We start from the raw sequence: 23,906 nt of genomic DNA on the forward strand, positions 1-23,906 counted from the left end.
TGGATTTTACTGGGTTACACTAAAATATTTGAGACGCATTTGTCTACAAAATCTTGATACCGATCAACTAAAAATTTGGATGTTCATTAACCGTGTATCATTAAAAGATTGTTCGGTCACAGCCTTTGATGAAATCAAATGATTAATTTTCAGAATTTTCACTGTATCTCTCAACATTGCGATTACACTACTTCTATTTAACCTTTTTTGGACACGATAAATGAAATTTTTCCATAAAAAATAATATCGAAAATTTGTAAATTCAACGAATTTTACTGCGTTATAAATATTTGAGTAGCATTCTGCATAAGTTGGATGCCAATTAGTCAAAATGTCAGAAATATGATTTCTAAATCCGTTTTAAGATTCTTTGAAAGAATGTTTTTCCTAGCTTAAATATCCCTTTTCAGAAATTTTAACAATGTTTCTACAAATTACGAATTCTTCACCATTCCTCTTCTAATTATTGATTTTTTAATTTTTAAATTTATTCCCTTTCGTAATTTCTGTATGTAAAACATGTTTGTAAAATTTATAGGATTGCCTACATTAAGAATATTTCTTTTGAAAATGCATGTCCAATATTAATGCCAATTATTAACTAAAATTTTAGAAATTGATTCAAGTTAAATGTTTAAAGATGATTCACTCACGAGATCATTAGCAGGTTGATAAAATGCAACCAGGTTAAAATTCCGTGAATTAACAATAATGCACACTTTTATTAACGTTTTCATGTAAAATGATTTTCAATGATGTTAATTTCCAAAGATTTGAAGCACATCATACATTTTTAGGAAATCGAATTATTCATTTAAAAAAATGTTATGATATTTCTCCAAATTTGAGTCCACGCCCAATGTTTTTTGAAACTAACAATTAAATTTTTGTGCAAAAATAACCGGAAAATATTGAGGTAAATTTGTATGACTAATTTTGATGCCGATCAATTAAAAATTTGAAGTTCATGAACCCTGTATCATTAAAAGATTCTTTGATCAATACAACGTTTTTGATGAAATCAAATGATTCATTTTCAGAATTTTTACTATATTTCTCCTAATTATGATTCCACTTCTATTCCACTTTTTTTTAACTTTTTTAATCAAATTTTTCTGTCAAATTAACATTGTAAATTTATCGAATTTTACGACGTTGCAAATATTTGAGATGTCTGGATGCCGATTAATTAAAAATCTGCAAGTTCAATTCGTAATTCAGTTTTAAGATTACGTTTTGTCTTGCCCAGGCTTGAAGTCTTCTTCGTATGAAATAAAATTATAAAATTTCAGAAATTTTAACATTTCTCCAAATTACGGATTGTTCGTCATTCCACTTCTAACCTTTTTTTGGATACGACCTATCAAATTTTTTTTCTCTGAATAATATCTAAAAATTTACAAAGTCATCGAATTTGATGGCTTTATAAATATTTGAGTGGCATTGCATAATTTTGATGCCGATTAGTCAAAAATTTGCAAGTCGTGATTTCTAAATCGGTTTTAAGATTTCTCTATGGAGATGTATGTAGCCCATTTCAAAAATTTTAACAAGATTTCTACAATCTACGGATTATCATCCATTATTCATCATTCCTTTTTTTGTGCACAGCGCAATTAAATTTTTCTATGCATAATAATAACATCGAAAAATTTACAAATCCATCGAATTTTATGCAGTTATAAATATTCAAGTGGCATTCTCTCATGCGTAATTTGGATGCCGCTTTTAACAAAAATTGCTATTTGTGATTTGCACATCAATTTTAAGATTTCTCGAGGTTCAGTAATAGACGATTTCAGAAATTTTAACAACACTATTTCAAATTTGGTGCACAATCAATTAAATTTTTACATAGATAATAACCACATCTGAAACTCTGTAAATTTCAGATTACAATATTACATTATCTCCCCCGTGAATTGCCCCATTGTAAAAATAACTTTTTTTTCATTTCATCCTCTGCGCCGTGTTATTATTTTGTAAAAGTTCGTAAAATTATGTTACAAAACTTATGCATTTTACAAAGTTACCAATGACTGCGTGAATTGCCTTATTAAAAAAAATTATAGATGGTTATGAAATACGAGTGATCTTTTCTCATTGAGATTTTCGAGGGGGTTGAACATCCGTCACTTTTTTGACAGACGTGAAGGCGATTCCATATTTGGAGGGAGGGGCAGTTTTGACATATTCACCATTTCGTACGAGCTGACTTTGACGGTCGTGTTGCTGTCCACGGTTAAAAATGTGGTAAAGTCAGACACACATTCGGTGATGGTATAGATTTGGTAATAACTTCTATACCGGATTGGTAATAGTTTGATTCTGAGTGGTAAGTTTTGTAATTCCCGTTATTACCGTGGCAGTGAAGTCATATATGCACTCTCGGGCTGGTGATGACTCAATACCGTTTTGCTAAGAGGGTTGTATTAGTTTGCTAAAATTTACTAAAATACAAAGAAAATTGTAAGAAAATGATGCAAAATTGATGAAAAGATTGAGAAAATTTGTGTGATTTCTGAGCCAATAAGAATTTTTAAATGGTATTAAAATTACTAATTAAAATATAGATAACACTCCTCGGTTGATTGTGTATTATGTGCTACATAACTGGTTTTTCAAAGCCGTATTTTCTCTCCCCGAAGCACCATTTGATTAATGAAACGGTCAAAAAAGAGATATGTGCATATGTGAAACAAATGGATAAGACAACTTCAACCACGATTTGTGAATCATGATCATTTGCTTAAAATAATTAATCGTCATTTACGTAGTGCTAGGTAATTTTGTAAAACCCGTAAATTTGTAAAATAATATTTGTAAAAGCTGTAAGTAAAAGTTTGAAAGTTGACGGAATCTACTGAACTGACAAAGTTACCAAAAACTGTGCATGTGCACAAAACTGTGCTATCATTAGTTCATTTCCAAATTTAGATTGAAAAACATTTCGCAAATTTCTGGGAAATTGTGAAATAGAAAAAAATGCAATTATTTACTTCTCTCGAATTATTATGCATTACGCATCGTTGAATTACAATGGGTAAGTATTTACCTATCGACTAATTGTTTACGCCTCATTTTCACCTGACCATATTGTCCCTTTGTTTTACAAATATTGTGACTCACAATTTGTGAGCATGAGGAGTGAAATCGGTAGAAATACGATATCTTGTCTGGAATGGAATGAAATGAATGCTTATAACAAATTAATACTTAAAAAGCGCACCTTTGATGTTGAGGCAGGCGAGTGAAACCAAGCGGTGACGAATCGTCGCTTACGAATTATTATCCCGGAAGAGGTAAAAATTGGAACAAAAACAAATTGGCCATTTAATAAATAACCAGTTTCGCCTGGTCACCAAGTGTTCAGTTGATTATTAAGGTGGAAAGTTTGTAGTGCGAAATTATTAAGTAATTTATAACTTTAGTCATGAAAATTAGTGGAATCTTGCTCGTTCTCGGTTTAATTGCAGGTTGGATAACTATCTATATTTATAGCAAGAGTTTTGCATACTTTTTAAAAGCTTCTGCCCATTTTTGAATACTTTTGGAAGATTTCTCCATTTTTTTGCGCACTTTTTGAAGGCTTGTTCCTACTTCTTTGCACACTTCTTAAATACTTACTTTTTGCACATCTCGTAACGCATAAAATAATGTATAAAATAACTTTCGAAGTTTTATACAGTTTAAAAATTATGATTAATCCGTTAGGAATTTTTAAAAAAAATTTTTAAGAAATCTTCATTTCCTGTTCAACGCATTTCTTAAAATAAATATTTCTCCATTTTTCAGCCTTTATTTTTTTTAAATTAATTTTTCATACTTTTTATAGAATAATTTTGCATGCTTTCTTTAACAAAATATTTAAAACTTCCCCAATTTAGTCACCATCATTTCCGTCAGTGGGGAAGACGCTAAACTCAAACCTGCCGAAGACAGGAAACTTGAAAAAAGATCGCCCGATTCAGTGACCACGGGAGCAGATACATCTGCAAAGAAGGAAGAATCGAAACGTGACATTCCCGACACTCCTGCAGCCTCCACAGATCCCGCTCCCGAGAAAAAGAAGAAACGCAAGAAGAGAAAGTTTTTAGCGTCTTCTCCAGATGGCACGGAGGAAAAGAGATCTGTCGTTGCCGTGGCCCCAGCGGAGGCCAGTTCTGCCATACCCGCAGCGGTCGAAGGGCAAGATGCCAAAAATGTGAAACGAGGTAACACAGAAGATTTTAAATTCTATAAATTTTAATGCAATTATCAGTTCAATTTTTTCTGTGCAGAGGATGCCGCCCAAGCGGTCGAAACGCAAGCGTCGTCGCCAGATGTCAAAAGTGTGCCAGACGTAAAACGAGGTTTAACACAATAACACACATTTTTAACTGTATAAATTTTGGCATACTTATTTATGCCAATTTTTTTGCGCAGAAGACGCCGTTCAAGCGGTCGAATCCCCGCAAGCGTCCCCGGATGTCAAAAGCGTGCCGGAGGTGAAGCGAGGTAAAGCAAAATTACGACTATTTTTTTTTTGACGGTGTGCCGGATCGGATGTTAGGCGAGGTTTCCATAAGATAGATTTTTAACCGTACAAATTTTGGAATAATTATTTATGCCAATTTTTGCGCAGAGGATGCCGTTCAAGCGGTTGAAGCCCCACAATCGTCCCCAGATGTTAAAAGTGTGGCGGAGGTGAAACGAGGTAAGGCAAAATTACGATTATCTTTTTTATTTTTTTGTGACGGTGTGTGACGCTCACTTTGCAATTTTTACAGAGGACGCCGCCCCTGCGATTCAAGCTGTTGAAGTACAACCATCTCCAGAAGAAGATAAAACTGGGGCCGATGTTAAGCGAGGTAAATAACTAACCACCCAGATTTTGGGATAGTTTTCAGTCCATATTTTATATACAGAGGACGCCGTACTTCTTCCAGCAGTCGAAGTGCAACCGGTATCTCAAGCAATTGAAGATGTTAAAAGCGGGGCGGAAGTGAAACGAGGTACGCAAAAAATATGGACCAATTTGACCTGTGCAATTTTTTTAAATTGTCAAAAATTTAATATCAATTGTCAATTTTCAATTATTTTTCAAATTTCAATCAAATTTCAATTTTCAATCAAATTTCAATTTTTTATCAATCATTTTCAATTTTTTTAGAGGACATCGCCGTTCCCGTTACGCAAGCAGAACCCTCTCCAACCGCAAACGTAGGGGAGGAGGGCAAGGATGTGAAGCGAGGTGGGTATTTGCATACAAAATATTGGCAAATATTTGCGAATAATGATTTTTTTGCAAAATTTTCCCACTCTTTATAGAGGATACCTCCGCCCCAGTCGCAGTGCAAGAAGAAGAATACGACGATGACGCCCAAGCCCCTGTCGAAGTAGAGAAACGATGTCAGTTAAAAAAGACTTCTGTACAAAAATGATTTCAAATTTTGAAAAAACAAATATTTTTTTCAAACTAGCCGAAGATGAAGATGGTTTAGCTTCATCGAGAACGGGTGAATTAATTGAACGGATTTACGAAGAGGAGCAAGACATGAAACAATTGATGAAAACGATTGTCCGAGAGGAAAAACAGATGGAGAAAATGCTACACAAATTGGAACAATGTGGGTGTAATTTTTTTACAGGACTCAATGATTCATCGCCAAAATCATAAAAATCAGGACATTTTTCCTCATTCCTTTGTTCTGGGAATTTATTTTAAAATTCTGAACCACAAATTTGTAAAGGAGGTCGTTGCCAATTTTTTGGGAACATACACTCCAGATTTTGACAGTTTATTAATCAACTTACTGACTACAAATTTGTAGTCCAGAATTTTAAAATAAATTCCCAGAGCCGCGGTATGCTTAAAAAAGTGCTGATTTTTACGATTTTGGTTAACAGTCCTATGTTAAAAAGAGAGGAAAATTTTGATTTATTTTATATTTTTTAGTGGAGGAACGCGTCGAGGCGAAAGATACGACACGTCACAGTAACAGACGCCACTCACGGTTTCGTCATAATTAAAATGAATTTTTGACCTTATTTACGAATGTATTTATTTATGAGTGCGACTTATTCTTTTTGGGTGTGGTGATGCTTTAATCTTAATTTGTTCTACCTGAATTTCTGGATATTTTAATAAAATTAATAAATTTTACGTTTTTAACTCTAAACATATATCGGATTTTGTATTTGTTTTTATTTGTATTTAATTGTATTTTGTACTTATTTTCAAGTTTTTCATTTCATGAAGACGAACGATAAAACTTTGTAGATGTGTTTCCTGACTCGCTTATATCAGAAAAATTGCAAACTATTTTTCGTAATTGTACTGTCTCATTTGCCGGGACTCTGAAATCGAGGATAGAGTTTTACAAGGGAACTGGCCAAGGTGTACAGCTGCTCCTCCCATAATGGATGGATCCGCGATTACATTAGCCGAACAGCCGAATTATTTTATTATTTCACATCCTTCATTTTTATTTTGGCGTTCAAATTATTCAATTTCGTATGATTTCTTCTTCTATTATTTTTATTTTGGCGTACAAGTCTTACGAAATTGAATAATTTGAACGCCAAAATAAAAATGAAGGATGTGAAATAATAAAATAATTCGGCTGTTCGGCTAATGTAATCGCGGATCCATCCATTATGGGAGGAGCAGCTGTACACCTTGGCCAGTTCCCTTGTAAAACTCTATCCTCGATTTCAGAGTCCCGGCAAATGAGACAGTATGGTTACACATTTCTAGGCTTTCAGACATAAATATTTCCGTCATTTCTAATTTCTAGGCATAATTTCCATGAAATAAATTCCCTAAAAATTGTATACATTTTTCCCATTGATTCTAATATGATGGATGAAGCTGGATGGCGATCTGACAAATCTACGCAATTTTACTATTCGTTATCATGCAATATTTTTTGCGGCGCCGCATCCACACAAATTATTTTTTTTACGGAAATAATGCGTAAAAAATTCACGGATACGACAATTATTATTCATATTATTTCCGTATCATTACCAGAGCGCGGTTATGTATTTATTTATTTTCAACTTTTGTATTTGATAACCGATAGTTAAACTTTGTGCGTGTGAGTGCTGCCTAACTTGTATAAATCACAAAAATTTCAAAATATTATTTTTTTTCCATATTCTTACACATCCCTAGGTTTTCAGACAAACAGATAAATATTTTACTGGGATTTGAAAAACACGTAAACCTTTTAGTCTTTTTAATTGATACATTTCGTAAATTTTCAACGATTCGGGACGAAATTATTTTCTCAAATACACAAAATATCTAGAACTCTATATAAGTTAAAAAATACAAATTTTGCAAAAATCTGTTTTTTTCTGCATATTTCGTACATAAATATGTTGACATTTTTCCGCAAATTCTCTCAGTGATCTCGGTATCATATTTTATTAATTAATGAGTCAACAGTTGAAGTGGTTCCCGAGACAGGGAGACGAGAGATTTGTCATCGTTTCGCAAAAGAGACATTGGTATTTAGCAATCGACGTTATCATCGCTACTGGATTTGTGTCCAACATATCCTTGAACTTAAAAATGGTGTAGTGATAATGTCGGACGCATGCATGCAAAATATATCGGAGGTGACATTTACTTGGACATGGATAAGTACACATTTACTACCAATAAAAACATGTGCAGCTTCAGTGACTCACATTGAAGGTCTACCAACGTGAGTATGCTCACAGATTTTGACCAAGTAGTGTCAATTGAGCACAAGTTAAATTAATATAAAATTCGCAAATGACACGATCTTCGGATGGTCAGGTTTGGCCGAGATATTTGCATCCGAAGAGGAGAAAACGTGCAATAAATTTGGAAAGTGCAAACTTTTAGACTTTAAGGCTCGTTTTCTCCTCTTGGGATGCAAATATCTCTGCCAAACGTGCCCACTGGGAAATGGAGTCATTTGCAAATTTCATGCTAATTAAATTTGTGATCAATTCAAAAAATTTTGGTCGAAATCTGTGAGCATACATTGGGATTCCTCCATAACAGTGTTTCTGCGTAGAAATTAAAGATCTACATGAATAGGCGTACACATACTTGAAATTGAAGTTTTGTATGTGACATAAATATGATTGATTGATTGATGTTCTACATAATTCGATTTGAGTGACGAACGGAAATTAGTTTCAATTCGGAGAATCAATCAATTATCGATTTGGAATTTTTGGTTTGCTTACGTAAGAGAAATATATATTGATTATGAATGATTAAATGGACAAGCATTTATGTGAATAATTAGCGTAATGCAAAATTGAGATGATAATTTAAATGTGGATGATTTCTAGGACACGACTTAGTTGTTTTTATCTCTTTTCGCAGAAAAATATGAGTGTATGTACATACCTCTGATTAAAGCTACATCCATATTAATAATTGCAAATACGTATGAATATGCTGAAAATATGGCTTAATTTTTAAAAAATCCACCTTGTTTTATTTTTCACAGACAAAATATAAATTATAAGCAACTATATTTAATTATGTATTTAATTAACAGAATTTAGTAAGTAAATTGACGGTTAGCACGATGAATGCATTTGACACAATTGAAAGTCCCGAAGAAGTCGTTGTGGATGGTTCTGTGGTAGTTTGCACAGTAGGGGTTGTAGTTGGCACAGTGGGGGTTGTAGTTGGGACAGTGGGAAGCGTAGTTGGTTCAGTACTGGGAAGGGTAGTTGGCTCAGTAGTTGGTTCCGTAGTGGGACGAGTAGTTGGCTCAGTAGTGGGAAGGGTAGTTGGTTCACTAGTTGGCTCAGTAGTTGGTTCACTAGTTGGCTCAGTAGTTGGTTCACAAGTTGGCTGAGTAGTTGGTTCACTAGTTGGCTCAGTAGTTGGTTCACTAGTTGGCTCAGTAGTTGGTTCACTAGTTGGCTCAGTAGTTGGTTCACTAGTTGGCTCAGTAGTTGGTTCAGTAGTTGGTTCACTAGTTGGCTCAGTAGTTGGTTCACTAGTTGGCTCAGTAGTTGGCTCACTAGTTGGTTCACTAGTTGGCTCAGTAGTTGGCTCAGTAGTTGGTTCACTAGTTGGCTCAGTAGTTGGTTCACTAGTTGGCTCAGTAGTTGGCTCAGTAGTTGGCTCAGTAGTTGGTTCAGTAGTTGGCTCACTAGTTGGTTCACTAGTTGGCTCAGTAGTTGGTTCACTAGTTGGCTGAGTAGTTGGTTCACTAGTTGGCTCAGTAGTTGGTTCAGTAGTTGGTTCACTAGTTGGTTCACTAGTTGGCTCAGTAGTTGGTTCACTAGTTGGCTCAGTAGTTGGCTCACTAGTTGGTTCACTAGTTGGCTCAGTAGTTGGCTCAGTAGTTGGTTCACTAGTTGGCTCAGTAGTTGGTTCACCAGTGGGAAGCGTAGTTGGAACAGTTGGTTCAGTGGGAATCAAAGGTTCCAAACATGCCGGATTCAGGTCGATTTTCAAGCAACTTGGATCATTGATTATCCCGACCAGTGTACAATCCTTCAAATTTAAATCTCATCGTTAAAAGTAATCAATTTATTTAAAAAGATGCAAATTAGATGGCCCGGCATTTTATCCAGACTTACATTAATCACATGGTCCACAGAACATCTCACAGCTTCGGTAAGAATGGTTTTAAACAGGTCATTATCCGTCCACGCGGCGTCAAAGAATTCTTGAATGTCCGTGCTCAATTCGACCCAATTAATTGGTTCACCGTCAATCGTAGCCTCTCCGCCGTCCAGACTTAAATCTTTAAACCCAACGTCCAACTCCATACTACGCACCCCTAGATTTCCAGTAGTTTTCAGAAAAGCGAGAATCTGCAGGAAAACATCGGCCACCGAGGCAGAAATGTCTCCCGACCCGTCAATAACGTCCGTCACTTCTTCCCCCGTTTTGACCTCGATGTGCATGTTGTAGGCAGACGTGGACAAGGCCGCAAAAGGCAGCGACAAGTCCCACGATATTCGGCCTGTGAGAATGATAAACTGAAAATTGTCGACGAGACCACTCAATCCAGCAATTTCCAAATCGTTGCTAAAAATTAAAATTTGCAAAAATTATCAAACATGTAACACCTGCAGTTTCATTTGGTCGCTAATATTTGTGCAAAATTTCTCAGTAAGCTGACATCTACATAATTTGCGCAATTCGATACTTATATAAAACGTGTCGAAAATGTAAAAAAAATATGTACACAGATTAATTCAGTTTCATCTCGAGTTCAATATTACTTAAATACGTAATATTGGGATATTCGCGATTTGTGCAAAATTTAATTTATCTGAGAGTTACGTGTTTTTATGCCATTTTAAATGCAAATACTATCGATATCCTAAAAGATAGACAGGCATAGATTAAAAATAAATAAATATTTTCATCACCCAGCTCATACATAAATCAAGCAGAACTTTCAAGTTTCCAAAATTTACGAGTTTAAAAACTTTTAACCGGCCAAGCAAGCATGTTAAAAAATTTACGCAGCAAATTATCGGCATGTCAATATTTTTCAATCTGTTTACGAAATAGGAGGCGATCAGAAATATTAATAGACTCACGTGGTCTGTAGATTTCCCGTAATTGTGACTGGCGGGTCCAAAAAATCTAACGGGATATCAATCACTACTTCGCCCGGTTCTACCAACACGGGATCAGGAAATGGGGGCAGAAGCGTGGCTTTTCCTTCGATCGGACGACGACCGGTTCGAAATATCTCCTTATCCGCAGCCCTTAATTCCTTCACGAAACGGTCCACGTAGCTGAACGTGATCGTCTTGACGAGCCATACTTTCGCAGCTGAAAATATTTATAGTTATATTTCCGGTTTAATCAGTTTTCAGAATTATTATTTTGAAAATTTACAGTTTTATGTACGAGTTTACATTTCACGTAGAATACTAACTTGCGCCATAGTTAAAACCATTGCGCCATTTTAGTGCAAGTTCGTTACGAGTTAGTTGAAATTTATACATGAACACGTTAAAATATCGATTAATCTTCAAACTTAACAAATTTTCAAATTTTCTCGACATGACATTTAGAAACTATTTAAAAATTGTGTTACGCAAAAATTTCTTAGGTGGAAACTTTAAGATTTGAGTTAAATTTTAAGATTGTTTGAAATTAGTATTCTAACTCGTTTTATTTTATGTTTGGCTTATGCAATTTTTTACAATTACTATATTTTTAAAGATTTCTTAAAATGTGTAAAAATTAGAAATTTTTTGCAATTGTCAAATCAAACATTTTGAAAATAAAGGATAGAAATTTTTTAAACCATGCAGTAATTTAGAGAAACTAATTTTCTTGCAATGGCTAAATATTTTTAAAATAAAGTGTCCAGATTCTTTAAAATATTTTTTTAAGGCTTACAATGCGTTGTCACATTCCGCGGAAGAGAGATCTTGGCAGTGACCAGGGTCAACACCACGGCTATCGTGATTACTTGGAGAATGGATTTCATCCTGTTTTTTTTTAAATTACTGAGATCTGGTTACAATTAAATTAAGTATGACCACCAACCAAGCTTTTGGACAACCGAGTGAGAGAAAGATGACCAATTACTGCCAAATTATGGACTTATATTGTTCATGAACAGGACAATTGTGTGACAATTTTTTGATAACGAAGTTGAGTCGTATCATGCTTGCAAAACATCAGACATTCTGATGATGCCGAGACAATTGAATTTTTCTGACAGCATTTCACCATATCTCGATGACACGAGTACTTCAAGTGATTTTGAAGTATTGATTGAATTCATATGTTTAAATGCGTAGACTTCCGGTGGGGTGCATGGTCAAGTTAATTTTTACATGGAAAAAACATGTTCATGATTTTGTTTGGGGGACAGGTGAGGTTGCTGTTGAAAGTTTCCACTTGAAAGGATGATTCCGCAGAGTTAAGTATATAATGGTGTTTATTCGGTTATCTTTGTACATATCCGTGGAAAAATACGTCAATGCTAAATTAATTGTGTGATTCTTGAAAACGTCGGAAAACACATTATTGAAATAACTCTAGAAGTTGTTTGATGACTCAGAGCTGGCACCCAATTTATTAAGGTTGTATAGGATGAAGATTTGATATGGTATAGATTTTTTATCTCACTCTACCCCTATTCAATCTCTTTAAATGGAAGTTTCTAAAATGACGCCAATTTCACAAGTATTGAGATAAACGCAACTTTTCATACTTACTTTAATGTAAAGGTAATTTCTGGTATTACAAAACTATCGATTAAAAAATTACTAATTCATTTGCCACTTGTTCATAATAAATTTCCTTAAAAATTAATTCGCTATTTTTTCATGTCGATAATTCCGTACTACCAAAAATTAGTCTTACATTAAAGTATGAAAAGTTCCATTTATCTGAAAAATCTTGAGATTGATGCCATTTTAGCAATTTGCATTTAAAGACATGAACATGGGTAGATTGAGATTTGAAATCTATATTCATATTTATAATCTATATTTAAAATCTATGAGTTATTCCACCTTAACAATCCTAACAAAATAATCTTTAATTGTCATATTTTCGTGCGATACAAAGATCACTTTCTCTCTCTTCACACTTGTATACGTGGTGAGATGGAGAACGTATAACTTTTGTTTCAATATTTTACTCGTTGGCATTATTTCGCCAATTTTGCGTTTAATATTTATGAAACTTTTACGCAATGTGTATAATTTTAGATTTATCCAAGTTTTCTCCTCATTCATATTATTATTTAGAAAAGAAATATCAAAGCAAAGCAATGCGGTGTTGCCTTCATAAATTTAGCAGTGTTCTTTTGTATCGAATTTTATGATGAGACTATTGATTAATTATCCAATATTCAGATGAGGTGAAGATCTGGACATTGTGTAACCGGTGTAAAAGTTTGTACAAATTTGATAAACGCTCTTGAAGCGTTTCGATTCGTAAAATGATCAAAGATTTTAATGAGTTCTTTGCAAACTCGTCATCGTCCATTGGATAAGGTTGGTTGACACTAAATATATGCCACCTCATTTCTTAATGGTATTGTTGTCAATGTTATTGTGTGAAATATCGAGCAAAATATGTACAACCTAATTTTTCCGACACGAGTTTATTATCATCTAAAGTTTGTATTGAATTTATAAAGTTATTTTAAAAATTAGTCTTTTTGGTGTTTAAATTGGACGAAATTTTTGAGGGACAGTTGCTGGAAACTAATTTTGTATCAAAGTTGTATTTCTTTTTAAAAAATGCAAAGTTTCCACTTTCTGTCTGAACTTTTACATATAAATTTAGATTTTATAGAATATAGGAGAAGATAAAGTTTTGTAAATGTACAATAAAATTTCAGGGAGAAGTATGATTTCCAGAAATGTTGAAGAAAAATGTTGATTCAAAATTATATAATGTAAATATGAACCTGTTGTAAAATTTTGAAAATTTTTAATTCATAAATTGTACTTCAACTTCACTAAATTCGGAGGAATCTCTTGCCATCTTTAACAAATTTTAGTGTATACAATTTTTAGAAATTGGGATTTCTGAATTTTAGTGAGAGTGGCGACGTGAAAAACTTCCCCCACCCGCAAAACCGCAGTCAGTCAACTTTTAGGAAATACATAACTTTTCATATTTCTTACTTTTTTCCCTCTACTTAAGAATTGGAACTAATTGTTACTGGAATTAAGAAGTTTTCTAAACCATGCAGTGCAAAATGCTCAGATTACGTGAACGGATTATCGAAAAATTCAAGAATGAAGAACTTTTTCTATTTTCTATTTTGGACAATTTTGAACTTTTTGAACGTCCAAAATTTGATGTTCAAAACTAGTTGAAACCGGTTTTGGACAGCCGTTTCGGACAGTGGTTAAAACCACAGAGAAGCCAAGAGTAAAAAAAAAAATAGAAAATCGATACCCCCGATCCCAAGATTCCTAGACTTTTTAGTTTGTTTCCGTGGAGTGAATGTATTAGGATTGTGATGTATTTTACCACGGATGAAACTATGACACTTCTCGTGAGCCGTTAAGGTCGGGATGGGGGTGGTTGATGATTTTGCAACATTCATAAAATAACAATATTGTTCACCGCCGTGGTGCTTATTACACTGTCTTTATTTTTAATAGAAAACCAATTAGTCCAATCACATTTATAAAACTTAGTCGAATTTAAAGACAGGGAAGTTCCAATACAAAAACATTGAGACACAGACTTTTAAGTGGACAATGCTTCTTCCACCGAGTCTAAACTGGAACTTAACAAATTACAACTTTTCACAAACTTAAAAGTACTCACTTCCCACAAAGTCCACCCAGATTTACAATTCACCAATGAATGAGTAGTCTACCGACGCTAGGGTGATACCGTCACAAAATAAAGAACCAATGAGACAAAAGGTGAAAAAGGTTCAACAAGTTCAAGGGAGTACATTTTTACAGATAAAATACGAACAAAATTCTACTTAAACTCCGTCAAGCTGGCACCATTCAAATTACTTTTCGTCCTCTTGCCAGTCTCAACATGCCTCTTCAATACCAAAGTCATACAATTATGGGTCAAAATCATGCAAACCATTTTATCATCATATCGCATTAAAATCATGTATATTTTAAAAATCAAATTATGTAAAACGACGACAAGGATTATGTAATGATTATTCTCACCATTACATAATCCTAATACATTCACTCCACGGAAACAAACTAAAAAGTCTAGGAATCTTGCCCCGATCCAGATGCAAATTATGTAAATTTTCGGTTTCAGTTACACGCTTGATTATCTGTACATAAAACTGGTTATCAGCATTTTACACAAGTATCTCAATAAGTCAGTCATCAACGGATTCCATCACACGAACGAACCATTTTGGATGAAAACAAAACATCCCTCTATCAAGAATTTATAGCTTAAGAAAATCTGTTGATTTCTTTTGAAACGGCGTCAAACTTCATACAATGAGAAGATTAATACTAATTTGGTTTTCTGCCTACATAATTTTTTTGTATTTCTAAATTATAAATTATTGTGAAACATTTTACTAATATTGTTACATTAGAAATTCATGATACATAACGGTATCTAAAAATCAGTGGGAAAAAAATCAAAATTTTAAACCCCTAACTTTGCAAATTTAAAAATTATTGATTTTTTGACGCAAGAAAAATCTAAAAAACATCTTCATTTTTTAGAAAACGTACGGAGATCCCAAAGAAGAAGTGTCACCCAAGCCGTGTGGGTGTGACATCAAATGAAGAAAGACAAGATGTGAAAATGCAGTTGCAAAAGTTCATAAGAAATCATAGGCATAACTTTAAAGAAAACTTTTGAAAAAAATGCATCAGGCAAATTTTACACTCTTAGCAAAATTTAAACCAAATCAACACAATCCGGAATGCATATATGACTTAACCGGATTTGGAATTGATTTAACACGATATTGTGTAAAAATCAAGAGGCTCCCCAGACAGTGTTGATTTGTCACAATGCAGTGTAATACGTATACCGGCAAGGATATAAGTATTTAACTCTGCACAGTGATGAAATAATTCTATTTGGAGTAAAGCTACTGTTATTTTGGAAAAATATGAACACCAAGTTGTGTAGATTTTATTCCGGCCCGGAATAAACATGCTACCAAATTGTGCTGAATTAACACTTCAATTTAATGAATTTAACTCTGAATTCAATTGATTTCTACACAAGGTTATGTTAACAAAGATTACCATTTTTATTGAATTTTACAGTTTTACGTTAAATATACAATAAAATATAAAACAAACCAACAATATATATGTAATAATTACAAATGATGTCTTAGCACTAAATATAAAGAATCCGATTTACAATTTCTTTGTATTTCAAAACAATCGTGTATAACCAAATCGTTAACGTTAACTAAAATATATACATCAATTTTAGGTTCTAATTTATATGCAAAGTAATGTCTCTCAAAATATTTTACATCATATATTTTAAGGAGCAGAAGACAAGTATTTTCATTGGATATGATAAATTCTGAAATCATTCCAAACTTTGGGAAGACATTTCCTATTTCATAACAAACAAAATATCCCTGTTTATAATTGTACTCGCGGAACCAAATCTGATTTGTAGTAAATAAAATTGTATTAGCATCACAATTTTTATAAGCCTCGTAAAGTCTTAAATTCTCAATTAAGTCAAATGAATCGTGAAATTGCGAAAGTTTAGCAGAAATAATATTATCTGTTTTTAAATCGGGACTTTTATCACGGGAATGTAAACAATGTGACATGAATTGTTGATGCCGCATAGCTAGAGAAAGACAGATGTTTTTAAAATTTTTAATTTGCGAAGCTAGTTGAGTAAAATAATAATGTTTTGCTTCATATCTCATTGTCCACTGTGACAATAAAGGACCCGTTTGTTTTATAACATAAGAATAATGAGTCATAAAATGATGCTTCGGAATAAGCCTTTCATTTTGAAATATTTCACGAAATAGTTTATGATGCGCTATAACTCTGTCATTCAGAAGCTGCAAACTCGCCTGAGAGAATTTCCTACAAAATGCAAGACTCAAAATCTCCAAAAGTTGAAGTAAAAGTTCCCAATATTTTTTATGCTCCTCATCTAAAATTAAATCTCCAAGAATTACAGGCAAATGCCTGATTAAGCACCAAGCTTGTGCAGCTTTTTGCCCAATTCTATTACCTGTATCTAAACGAATTGGACTTGGACGGTTTTTACTTTCCAAATTACCGAAATTATGAGTAATTATCCTTTGGTTGACTATTTCCAAAGTACAACATCGTAATGAGATGAGCTTTTGCAAAACTAACTTAATTTCATAGGGCACGACCCCCTCTAATAAATCGTGCATAATATCTACACTGGGGGACTTGAGAAAATTGAAATATTTCAACTCATCAAGTGCACATGGACACCAAAAGTCTTGTCATGTAAATGTTTCGCGTAATTATTTCTATCCCTAAGAATCATTAAATTGTGATCAAACAAACTCTGGGTTTCTAATTTTGTGGTACAACAAATTCTACAAAAATTATGAGAATTGAAAGATTCTGTCATGCCTAACAAAGAGTTAACACCTAAATTGTCGCAAAATAAGCTGCATATTGTTCCATACATTGTCTCAGTTTCATTTGTTTGAATTCCATCGATTTCCAATATTTTAACGTCTCGAATAACTAGTTTTAAGATTTCGCCAATTCCATACTTTTTAGCATCTTCTGTATAAAATAAAGCAAGTAAGTAAATTTGACATAATTTTGAATTTAAGTAATCTGGCAAATTTTTTAAAGTAAAATATAACGCCCCTATTTTATGGATACCACGTTTTGAACCCAAAGGGTTAACAGTTTCAAAATCGTCATAAAACAGTTGAATTTGAAGGGAATCTGGAAATTTTGAGAACAATAAATTTCTTTTATAAGAGTTCGTGTCACTAAATGTTTCAATAGCGCTGGAATTAATTTTGTTGCTGTTTGCAAAATAATTGGAGACCACTTCAGAAGCAACAATTTGTTTTAAAGTTCTAAGTAGTGGAATACACATGAATGTATCTGAAACAATTACTTGTTGCCGCTTATTTTCCTTTACTCTTAATTCAGTTCTGCTACCTAAGGATATTTCTTTCGGCAAAATTATTTGGGAGTTTTTCTCAAATAATTTTTGTCTTTGATAAGATGATTTTATTGATGAAAATGCTTCCATTAAACCTTGTGTTAAGCAACTGAATTCCTCAAAACCAGCCTCACAAAATTTTCTTCCTAAATTTAAAACCAAACTAATTACTTGAGCGAAACTAAATTTTAATTCTTGAACAACAAAATCTACTGTGGAGTTCGTTACCCCCTTAGCTAGGAGAGATGAACAAAAACTACTTAAAATATCTGTCATTATCTTTATGCCAGCATCAACAGAAACATCTTCATTTAAATTTTCTACTTCAGTCCCCTCATCAATCTCATCGGTGGTCCCTATCTCTGCATTATTATATATTTCATCTACTCCTTATTCAATACAATCGTCGCTAATTTCAACTGTCTCATTATTATCAATATTTAAATTGTGGGACATTAAATGCCTTAAATATCCACTCCATGTATTCTGCTCACTTAAACAATTTTGATATGGACATACAGCCCCTTTAAAATTTCCACTACCTATATTATGAATATATTTAATGTGGACTTGAAATTCCTCAAGCCGACTAAACAACTTATTGCATATTTGACAAACAATCATTTTTAACCTTCCACTATGTAACTAAATGTAATCTTAAATTTGTTGGTCTCCGTTTGTGCTGTCCGCTGAAATACTGAAGAGTTGTTGATAAACTTGTTTAGCTTTTGCTGGTATTTTCGTGTTGTTAATCTCCAAATCTAGGACATGAACTTGTATGAACTTCCATAATCCGTCAAGATTCTTGTCATATTTAGTTCCGATTACGTAGTGAGCCTTGAAAAGGGAGTCGATCGCTTGAGTGGAACTCTTTGCACTAAGTGGGATGGCAAGTCGGTCGCAAATTAAAAAGTAATTTGACGGAGAAGCTTTGTTGTCCCCAAAGTAAATTAATGCAGGCTGAGTAACATCCGGATCCCAGTTGTCCAACACTGTTTGAAGCGGTGTCCCACTCTAAAAAATAGAGATGTTGTTTTTTACCCTCGAATAACATAATTTGTACACAACTTTAAATTACATAGTAAAATGTGACCAGCCGTGATTTCGCTTTTTCTATTGAACAGCGTCCTCCTTGTCCTTGACCCCTGGCTGTGGGAGGGATAAGATAAGAGCAGTACAAAAAGAGCCAATGTCGACTGGTCCCATTTATCTGATTAAATAATAAAACAAAATTTAAAGAGTGACTAACAATAATTATGTACATACAAATTAAATAAATATTTAAATAGTTCATAATAATTTTTGTTAGATTTTACCGGACTCTTCAGTTATAAACTTTTTAAGTGCCTGGGATTTGTTATTAATTCGCTGGCAATTTTCCAAAAGCTTTTTCGCCAGATCTGGCCATTGTTTTAGAAAATTGTCCTCAATTCCCGGGTGCATGAGGGAGAACTCAAGATTTATCTAAATGCATACAACATAAAATATGGTCAAAATGTTTCACAAAATGATTAAATAAAATCTAAAAACACACCAAAAAATCGCATTCAGTGAACTTTCGATAAACTTTTAGGATAGAATTTTCATTTGTTTTTCTTAAGTAGGCCCGATGTTGAAAAGTGGCTTTAATTAGGCGAACAATATCGGCTTCAATTGTCGTCGAATTCAATTCGTCAATAATATTTTGATTAAGCTGAGGAGGTTCTTCCGCCTCTGATGTACCCTCGTTTGCATGTTGCCCTGTATTTCCTGCGTTGGCCTTTCTTTTTAATAATTTGTTGTCATCGATGGCAATCACATTTCGATGGATCCACCGTAGACGATTTTGTATTAAACCTGAGCGACTTTGGTCGTCATATAGAATATCCTATAAGAGGAAATAAATAATGAGTACACAAAATATACATAAGTGCTACTAACAAGGGACACTCACGACCTGTCGTCTGAGTCCAGGGTACCCACTATGTTTTTTAGAATCTACTAGGACCCCAGATGAAGGGTTCATTCATATTTCCGTGTAAAACTCATATTTGGCGCCGTGCCGTGGCGCCAAATTCGCCAAATTTGATGGTTTTACATTTTAAAACCGCCATAACTTTTGAAATCCTGGACGGATTTTCAAAATTTTTGGCAAAAATCATGACAAGGAGTACAACTTTCGTATTCTATGAAATTTTTTCCAAAATTATCGCTTTTAACTTTTCGCAAAATTTCGAAATTTTGGGTTCGTCGAAGAAATGCTAAAAATATCTCAAAAATTAAAATTTTTTTATTTTTATTTTTTTCTCTAAAATTTCGACTTTTGTGATCATTTTAAGCATAAAATTTTAAAAATCCGACATAAACTGCAAAAGTTATGAGGGTTTGAAATTGGTCGAAAATGCAAATTTTTAAGTTTGGCGCCACGCCATGGCGCCAAATATGAGTTTTACACGGAAATATGAAGGAATCCTTCATCAGGGGTCCTAGTAGATTCTAAAAAACATAGTGGGTACCCTGGACTCAAACGACAGGTCGTGAGTGTCCCTTGTAAGATGGATAAACATTTATTAATAGGTAGGTAGGTATTTATTTCAAGATTGATATGGCGTCAGCCTTTACAAACATCTCATTCATTTCATACAAATTACATTCAATATACATACATGATTTCATCTTATGATATACAAATCAGTTAATCTGGTAAACTATGTATTTAGTTGTGGGCATTATCCACAAGTAGCACCCGGCATCCCAATACAGGCTAAATACATACTATGACAAATATTTGACAAGCTCATAGTCTAATGATAAAATGTATGTGGCAGTAAGGGTGTAGAGGGAAAACCGGAGATGGTCTCGGAAAACCTCTACATGTATTGGGAAGGTGACCCAATACACCATTCGGCCCATTACTGCCGTACACCAGGTAGGAAAATGCATGGCAGTGATGCATAGGCGGATTCCATGGGGTGGTGGTGATATCCAAATGAGGGTGGCGTCTGCATGCGGAAGCAGACAGGTGAAGGTTGTTGGGCGGGGGCTGTCCACGGACCGCGGGATCTTTGCCCACGTCCCCCATGGAAGCCGTAGCCGGGGCCGACGACACCCCCACTTGCCCCTTCCCCCATCACAACATAACCAGGTCATGGGACCCCCGTAGACCCGACCATGCTGCCCTCCGTCATGCACGACCCCCCTCCCCCACTCTTCAAACAAACCACACCCCACGGTCACCACCCCGATATACCAAACAAAAACTAACCTGGGGAGTCCCTCCAAGGCGTAGATCCTCCTGTGCACTGGGTCCGGCGAATCCATCTTCGCCTGATGGCTCAGCTTGTCGTTGCTGGGACGGGTGTGGCAGGGGGTGTCACCTGGCACGCAGGTTGGGGGGAGTGAGTGGACGAGGCTCACATGGCGATAAGGCCTTGGGACACACTTAACTTGCCCTTGCACACCCGCGACCCAGATGGAAGAGGATCCAGTTGCAGGAGCGAGAGAGAGATACGTGTGCACCGGAGGAATGCCAAAGTGAGACTTTTTTAAACATTTATTAATAACAACAACTAATAATAATAGAACCATGATTTATGTATACTTACAATTCCTTCTGGTGATCCTGGATATTTCCAGCAAGGAAGCAAACTAATTATCGCTTTCGCAAATAATTTCTGATCATTAGTACATGGTGAATTTCTGAAAAACAAAAACAAAATTATTTTATAATTATTAAAGGTATATGCAAATTATTTTTTTTATAATTACCCCCTTAATGAAACAAGGACAGAAACAGATTCATTGACAAATTTTGTTGCCGCCACTGAATCGACAAGCTTCGCCGAATTACAGGTGTCAATCAGCTCTTTAAATTCAGGGTTTCTTTCGACATGAGCATCCAGCGCCTAAAAATATTAATTATGAGTATTTTATTTATTTTAATTGTAACTTACACATTTATTACTTAGTCAAATACTTTTAATCTTAACTATTTTAACTATCTTAACCTGTTTGAAAGAATCCACATCTGGGTTAAAACTTGAAGAAGACGAAGCTGGCGATGACGGGGACGCCAAGGGACTATTTACTATCAATATAAGAATAATCATTAATTAGGAAATCATAATTAAAATATAATTTTGCATAACCAACTGTAATATATTTGAGAACATGATGGGGAATTTTGAGGGAAATTTGTTTCTACATGATGCTCTTCTTGAAGCCGAAAAATTATGGTGGGAGTTGTTCCTTGATCAACTAAAATTGGGAAGACTTCTTCATCAATCTCGGCTCCTTGTTCGTCTTCAAAGATAAGGTCTGTCTCATCCTCTAGACCAAATTTACTCTTAACTATAAGAAGGCAAATATAAAAGTTAAGATGATTTATGATAAAAAATAGACCTTACAACTAGGATTTTCTTACCGTTTAAAAGAAATTCCTCAAAATTTCCAGAGGAAATTATTAATTTTTTCCCTCTCGCCAAATTTGTCACTCTAACTAACTTGTTCATGTTGAACTTTGCAAATCCTGACTATCGTAGAATCTGCTGCGTCATTCTTATCGTAACTCTGAGGAAGAGATAATAATTTGGAATTGGAATAACACTAAATGAAAACTAAATCTAACACTTTGCCAGCATAATTTTAACACAATCTGATGAAGCCTTTGGGTTAATATTTTGATTCCAAATTGTGCTGAATAAATTCCTGGCGGTGTACATTTATTACAATATTGGGTTAATTTGAGATTACCGTTATGTTTTATATAAAGCATAACTACATGGAGTTAAAATGGTGCAAAATTTTATCACAATTGCTGAATTCATGACTCAAGTCCTGCTCATTGTGTTGATTTTTTTACTGAATCAACACCACTTTGCTAAGAGTGTAGTAGTAAAGAGAATAGATGAATTATGCAAATGAGAATTTGGTTTCACTCGGTTGTTCGTAAAGTAGTAAAATTTCTGTGGATTTTTTTTTACATAATGTTGCAGAAATTACGAAGTAATAATTAAGTCTGTAAGTTTAAAGTTACGAAGGTTGATCAAAGACAATTTTTGTGTATTTATGTAGAACGTAATTTACAGAGCTTGCACAATATCGGCGTGATATTTGTAAGAATAGAATGATATATCTATCGAAAGTGTTTGCCGAGTATTTGTAAATCAAGTTTATTTCAATGATTGCAATTATTTCTTGGTTGGTGTCATACTTAGACGTTTACATTTAACAAATGTTAATTGCTTTCAATGATTGCAATTATTTCTTGGTTGGTGTCATACTTAGACGTTTACATTTAACAAATGTTAATTGCTTTCAATGATTGCAATTATTTCTTGGTTGGTGTCATACTTAGACGTTTACATTTAACAAATGTTAATTGCTTAATTCTTCTGGTGAAAAGCTAGTTTCAGCAAGTATCATCAAGCTCTTGATAAAAAACTAGTTTTTTTCAAAAATATCTTTAAATTTTGCACGGATTTATTCTCACGAAGGTTAGAAAACCATAAAACGAAAATTTAGAATTTACGAATTTCCATAATGATTACACGTTTAAAACGTTTTTCTTACAACTTCGGAGTCAAATGTGAAGTTTGTAAAACTTTAAATACCAAAAAATTTGATTAGGTTTTACATGGAAGCAACTGAGGGCGTAATCAGACGATCTTCTTATTTCGCAAATTTAGCTATATTTTCAAGACAATTCACGCAGTCCTTCGTAACTTGTAAAATCCGTAAACTTTTACAAATATTTATAAGCGAAATTAGCTTACAATTTTGTGTAAATATCATTGCAATGGTGACGTCGAGGGTTTTATAGCCAAAAAATAGGAGTACATGAATACACCAAATCCACACTTTTGCAAGTTTACAGTTCTACATTGTGAAAGTTCCGTTCAGTAAATTTATACGTTTCAGTTTCCTGAAAACCTTGAAATGTGAAATCAAAAGCGAAAACAATCATAACGAAAGAAAAAAAGAGAAGTTCAAGGTTGATGAAAATTGAAATTTTGTCCAATTTGATGAATGATTTCTAAAACATTTTATTTAAACTAACTATTTTCAAACTATTTTATTTCGTGAGGTACTAAAAAATAGTAAAAAATCGGAAAACCGAGTTTAAACCGGTAAGCTTAAAAAAACTTTTTTTGCGAAGACCATACTCAAAACGCGGTTTTCGGTTCTTAATTTCGGAGCTAAGATTGAGCATTTTGACATGTCGAGATAAGAATTAATTGTTGTGAAATACATACATTATTCCCAAGTTTATATTTAATTTTAATATGTATTGTTTGAAATTTTAGCTAACTTTTTTAACGTTTGACCAATTTGA

At 33.9% G+C, this 23,906-nt stretch overlaps 2 protein-coding genes across 4 annotated transcripts; one reads left to right on the forward strand and one right to left on the reverse strand.

The window, feature by feature from the left end:
- Positions 1-1,477: 1,477 nt before the first annotated feature.
- Positions 1,478-6,111, forward strand: LOC118435306 (RNA polymerase II degradation factor 1-like). Of its 2 annotated transcripts, none has more exons than XM_035851161.1 (11): positions 1,478-3,476; positions 3,888-4,214; positions 4,281-4,352; positions 4,426-4,497; positions 4,625-4,696; positions 4,770-4,850; positions 4,908-4,994; positions 5,153-5,233; positions 5,311-5,391; positions 5,463-5,609; positions 5,939-6,111. In XM_035851161.1, exons 1-11 carry the CDS (start codon positions 3,434-3,436, stop codon positions 6,010-6,012), a joined length of 1,137 nt encoding a protein of 378 aa, XP_035707054.1. In that variant the 5' UTR covers positions 1,478-3,433; the 3' UTR covers positions 6,013-6,111. The 2 variants fall into 2 exon arrangements, with proteins under 2 accessions (XP_035707054.1, XP_035707055.1); XM_035851162.1 differs by having other exon boundaries at positions 4,429-4,497.
- A 2,324-nt stretch (positions 6,112-8,435) lies between these two features.
- LOC110848415 (mucin-5B) lies at positions 8,436-14,456 on the reverse strand. 2 transcript variants are annotated; one of them, XM_022095624.2, is made up of 4 exons: positions 13,889-14,456; positions 10,546-10,783; positions 9,571-10,024; positions 8,436-9,484 (listed from the first exon to the last, which is right to left on the reverse strand). In XM_022095624.2, the coding sequence occupies exons 1-4, from the start codon at positions 14,037-14,039 to the stop codon at positions 8,525-8,527; spliced, it is 1,803 nt and encodes a 600-aa protein (XP_021951316.1). In that variant the 5' UTR covers positions 14,040-14,456; the 3' UTR covers positions 8,436-8,524. The 2 variants fall into 2 exon arrangements, with proteins under 2 accessions (XP_021951316.1, XP_021951317.1); XM_022095625.2 differs by lacking the exon at positions 13,889-14,456 and adding an exon at positions 11,360-12,647.
- Positions 14,457-23,906: the final 9,450 nt, after the last annotated feature.

This window comes from Folsomia candida, unplaced genomic scaffold, assembly GCF_002217175.1.
Source record: "Folsomia candida strain VU population unplaced genomic scaffold, ASM221717v1 Fcan01_Sc004, whole genome shotgun sequence".
Taxonomy (NCBI): domain Eukaryota; kingdom Metazoa; phylum Arthropoda; class Collembola; order Entomobryomorpha; family Isotomidae; genus Folsomia; species Folsomia candida.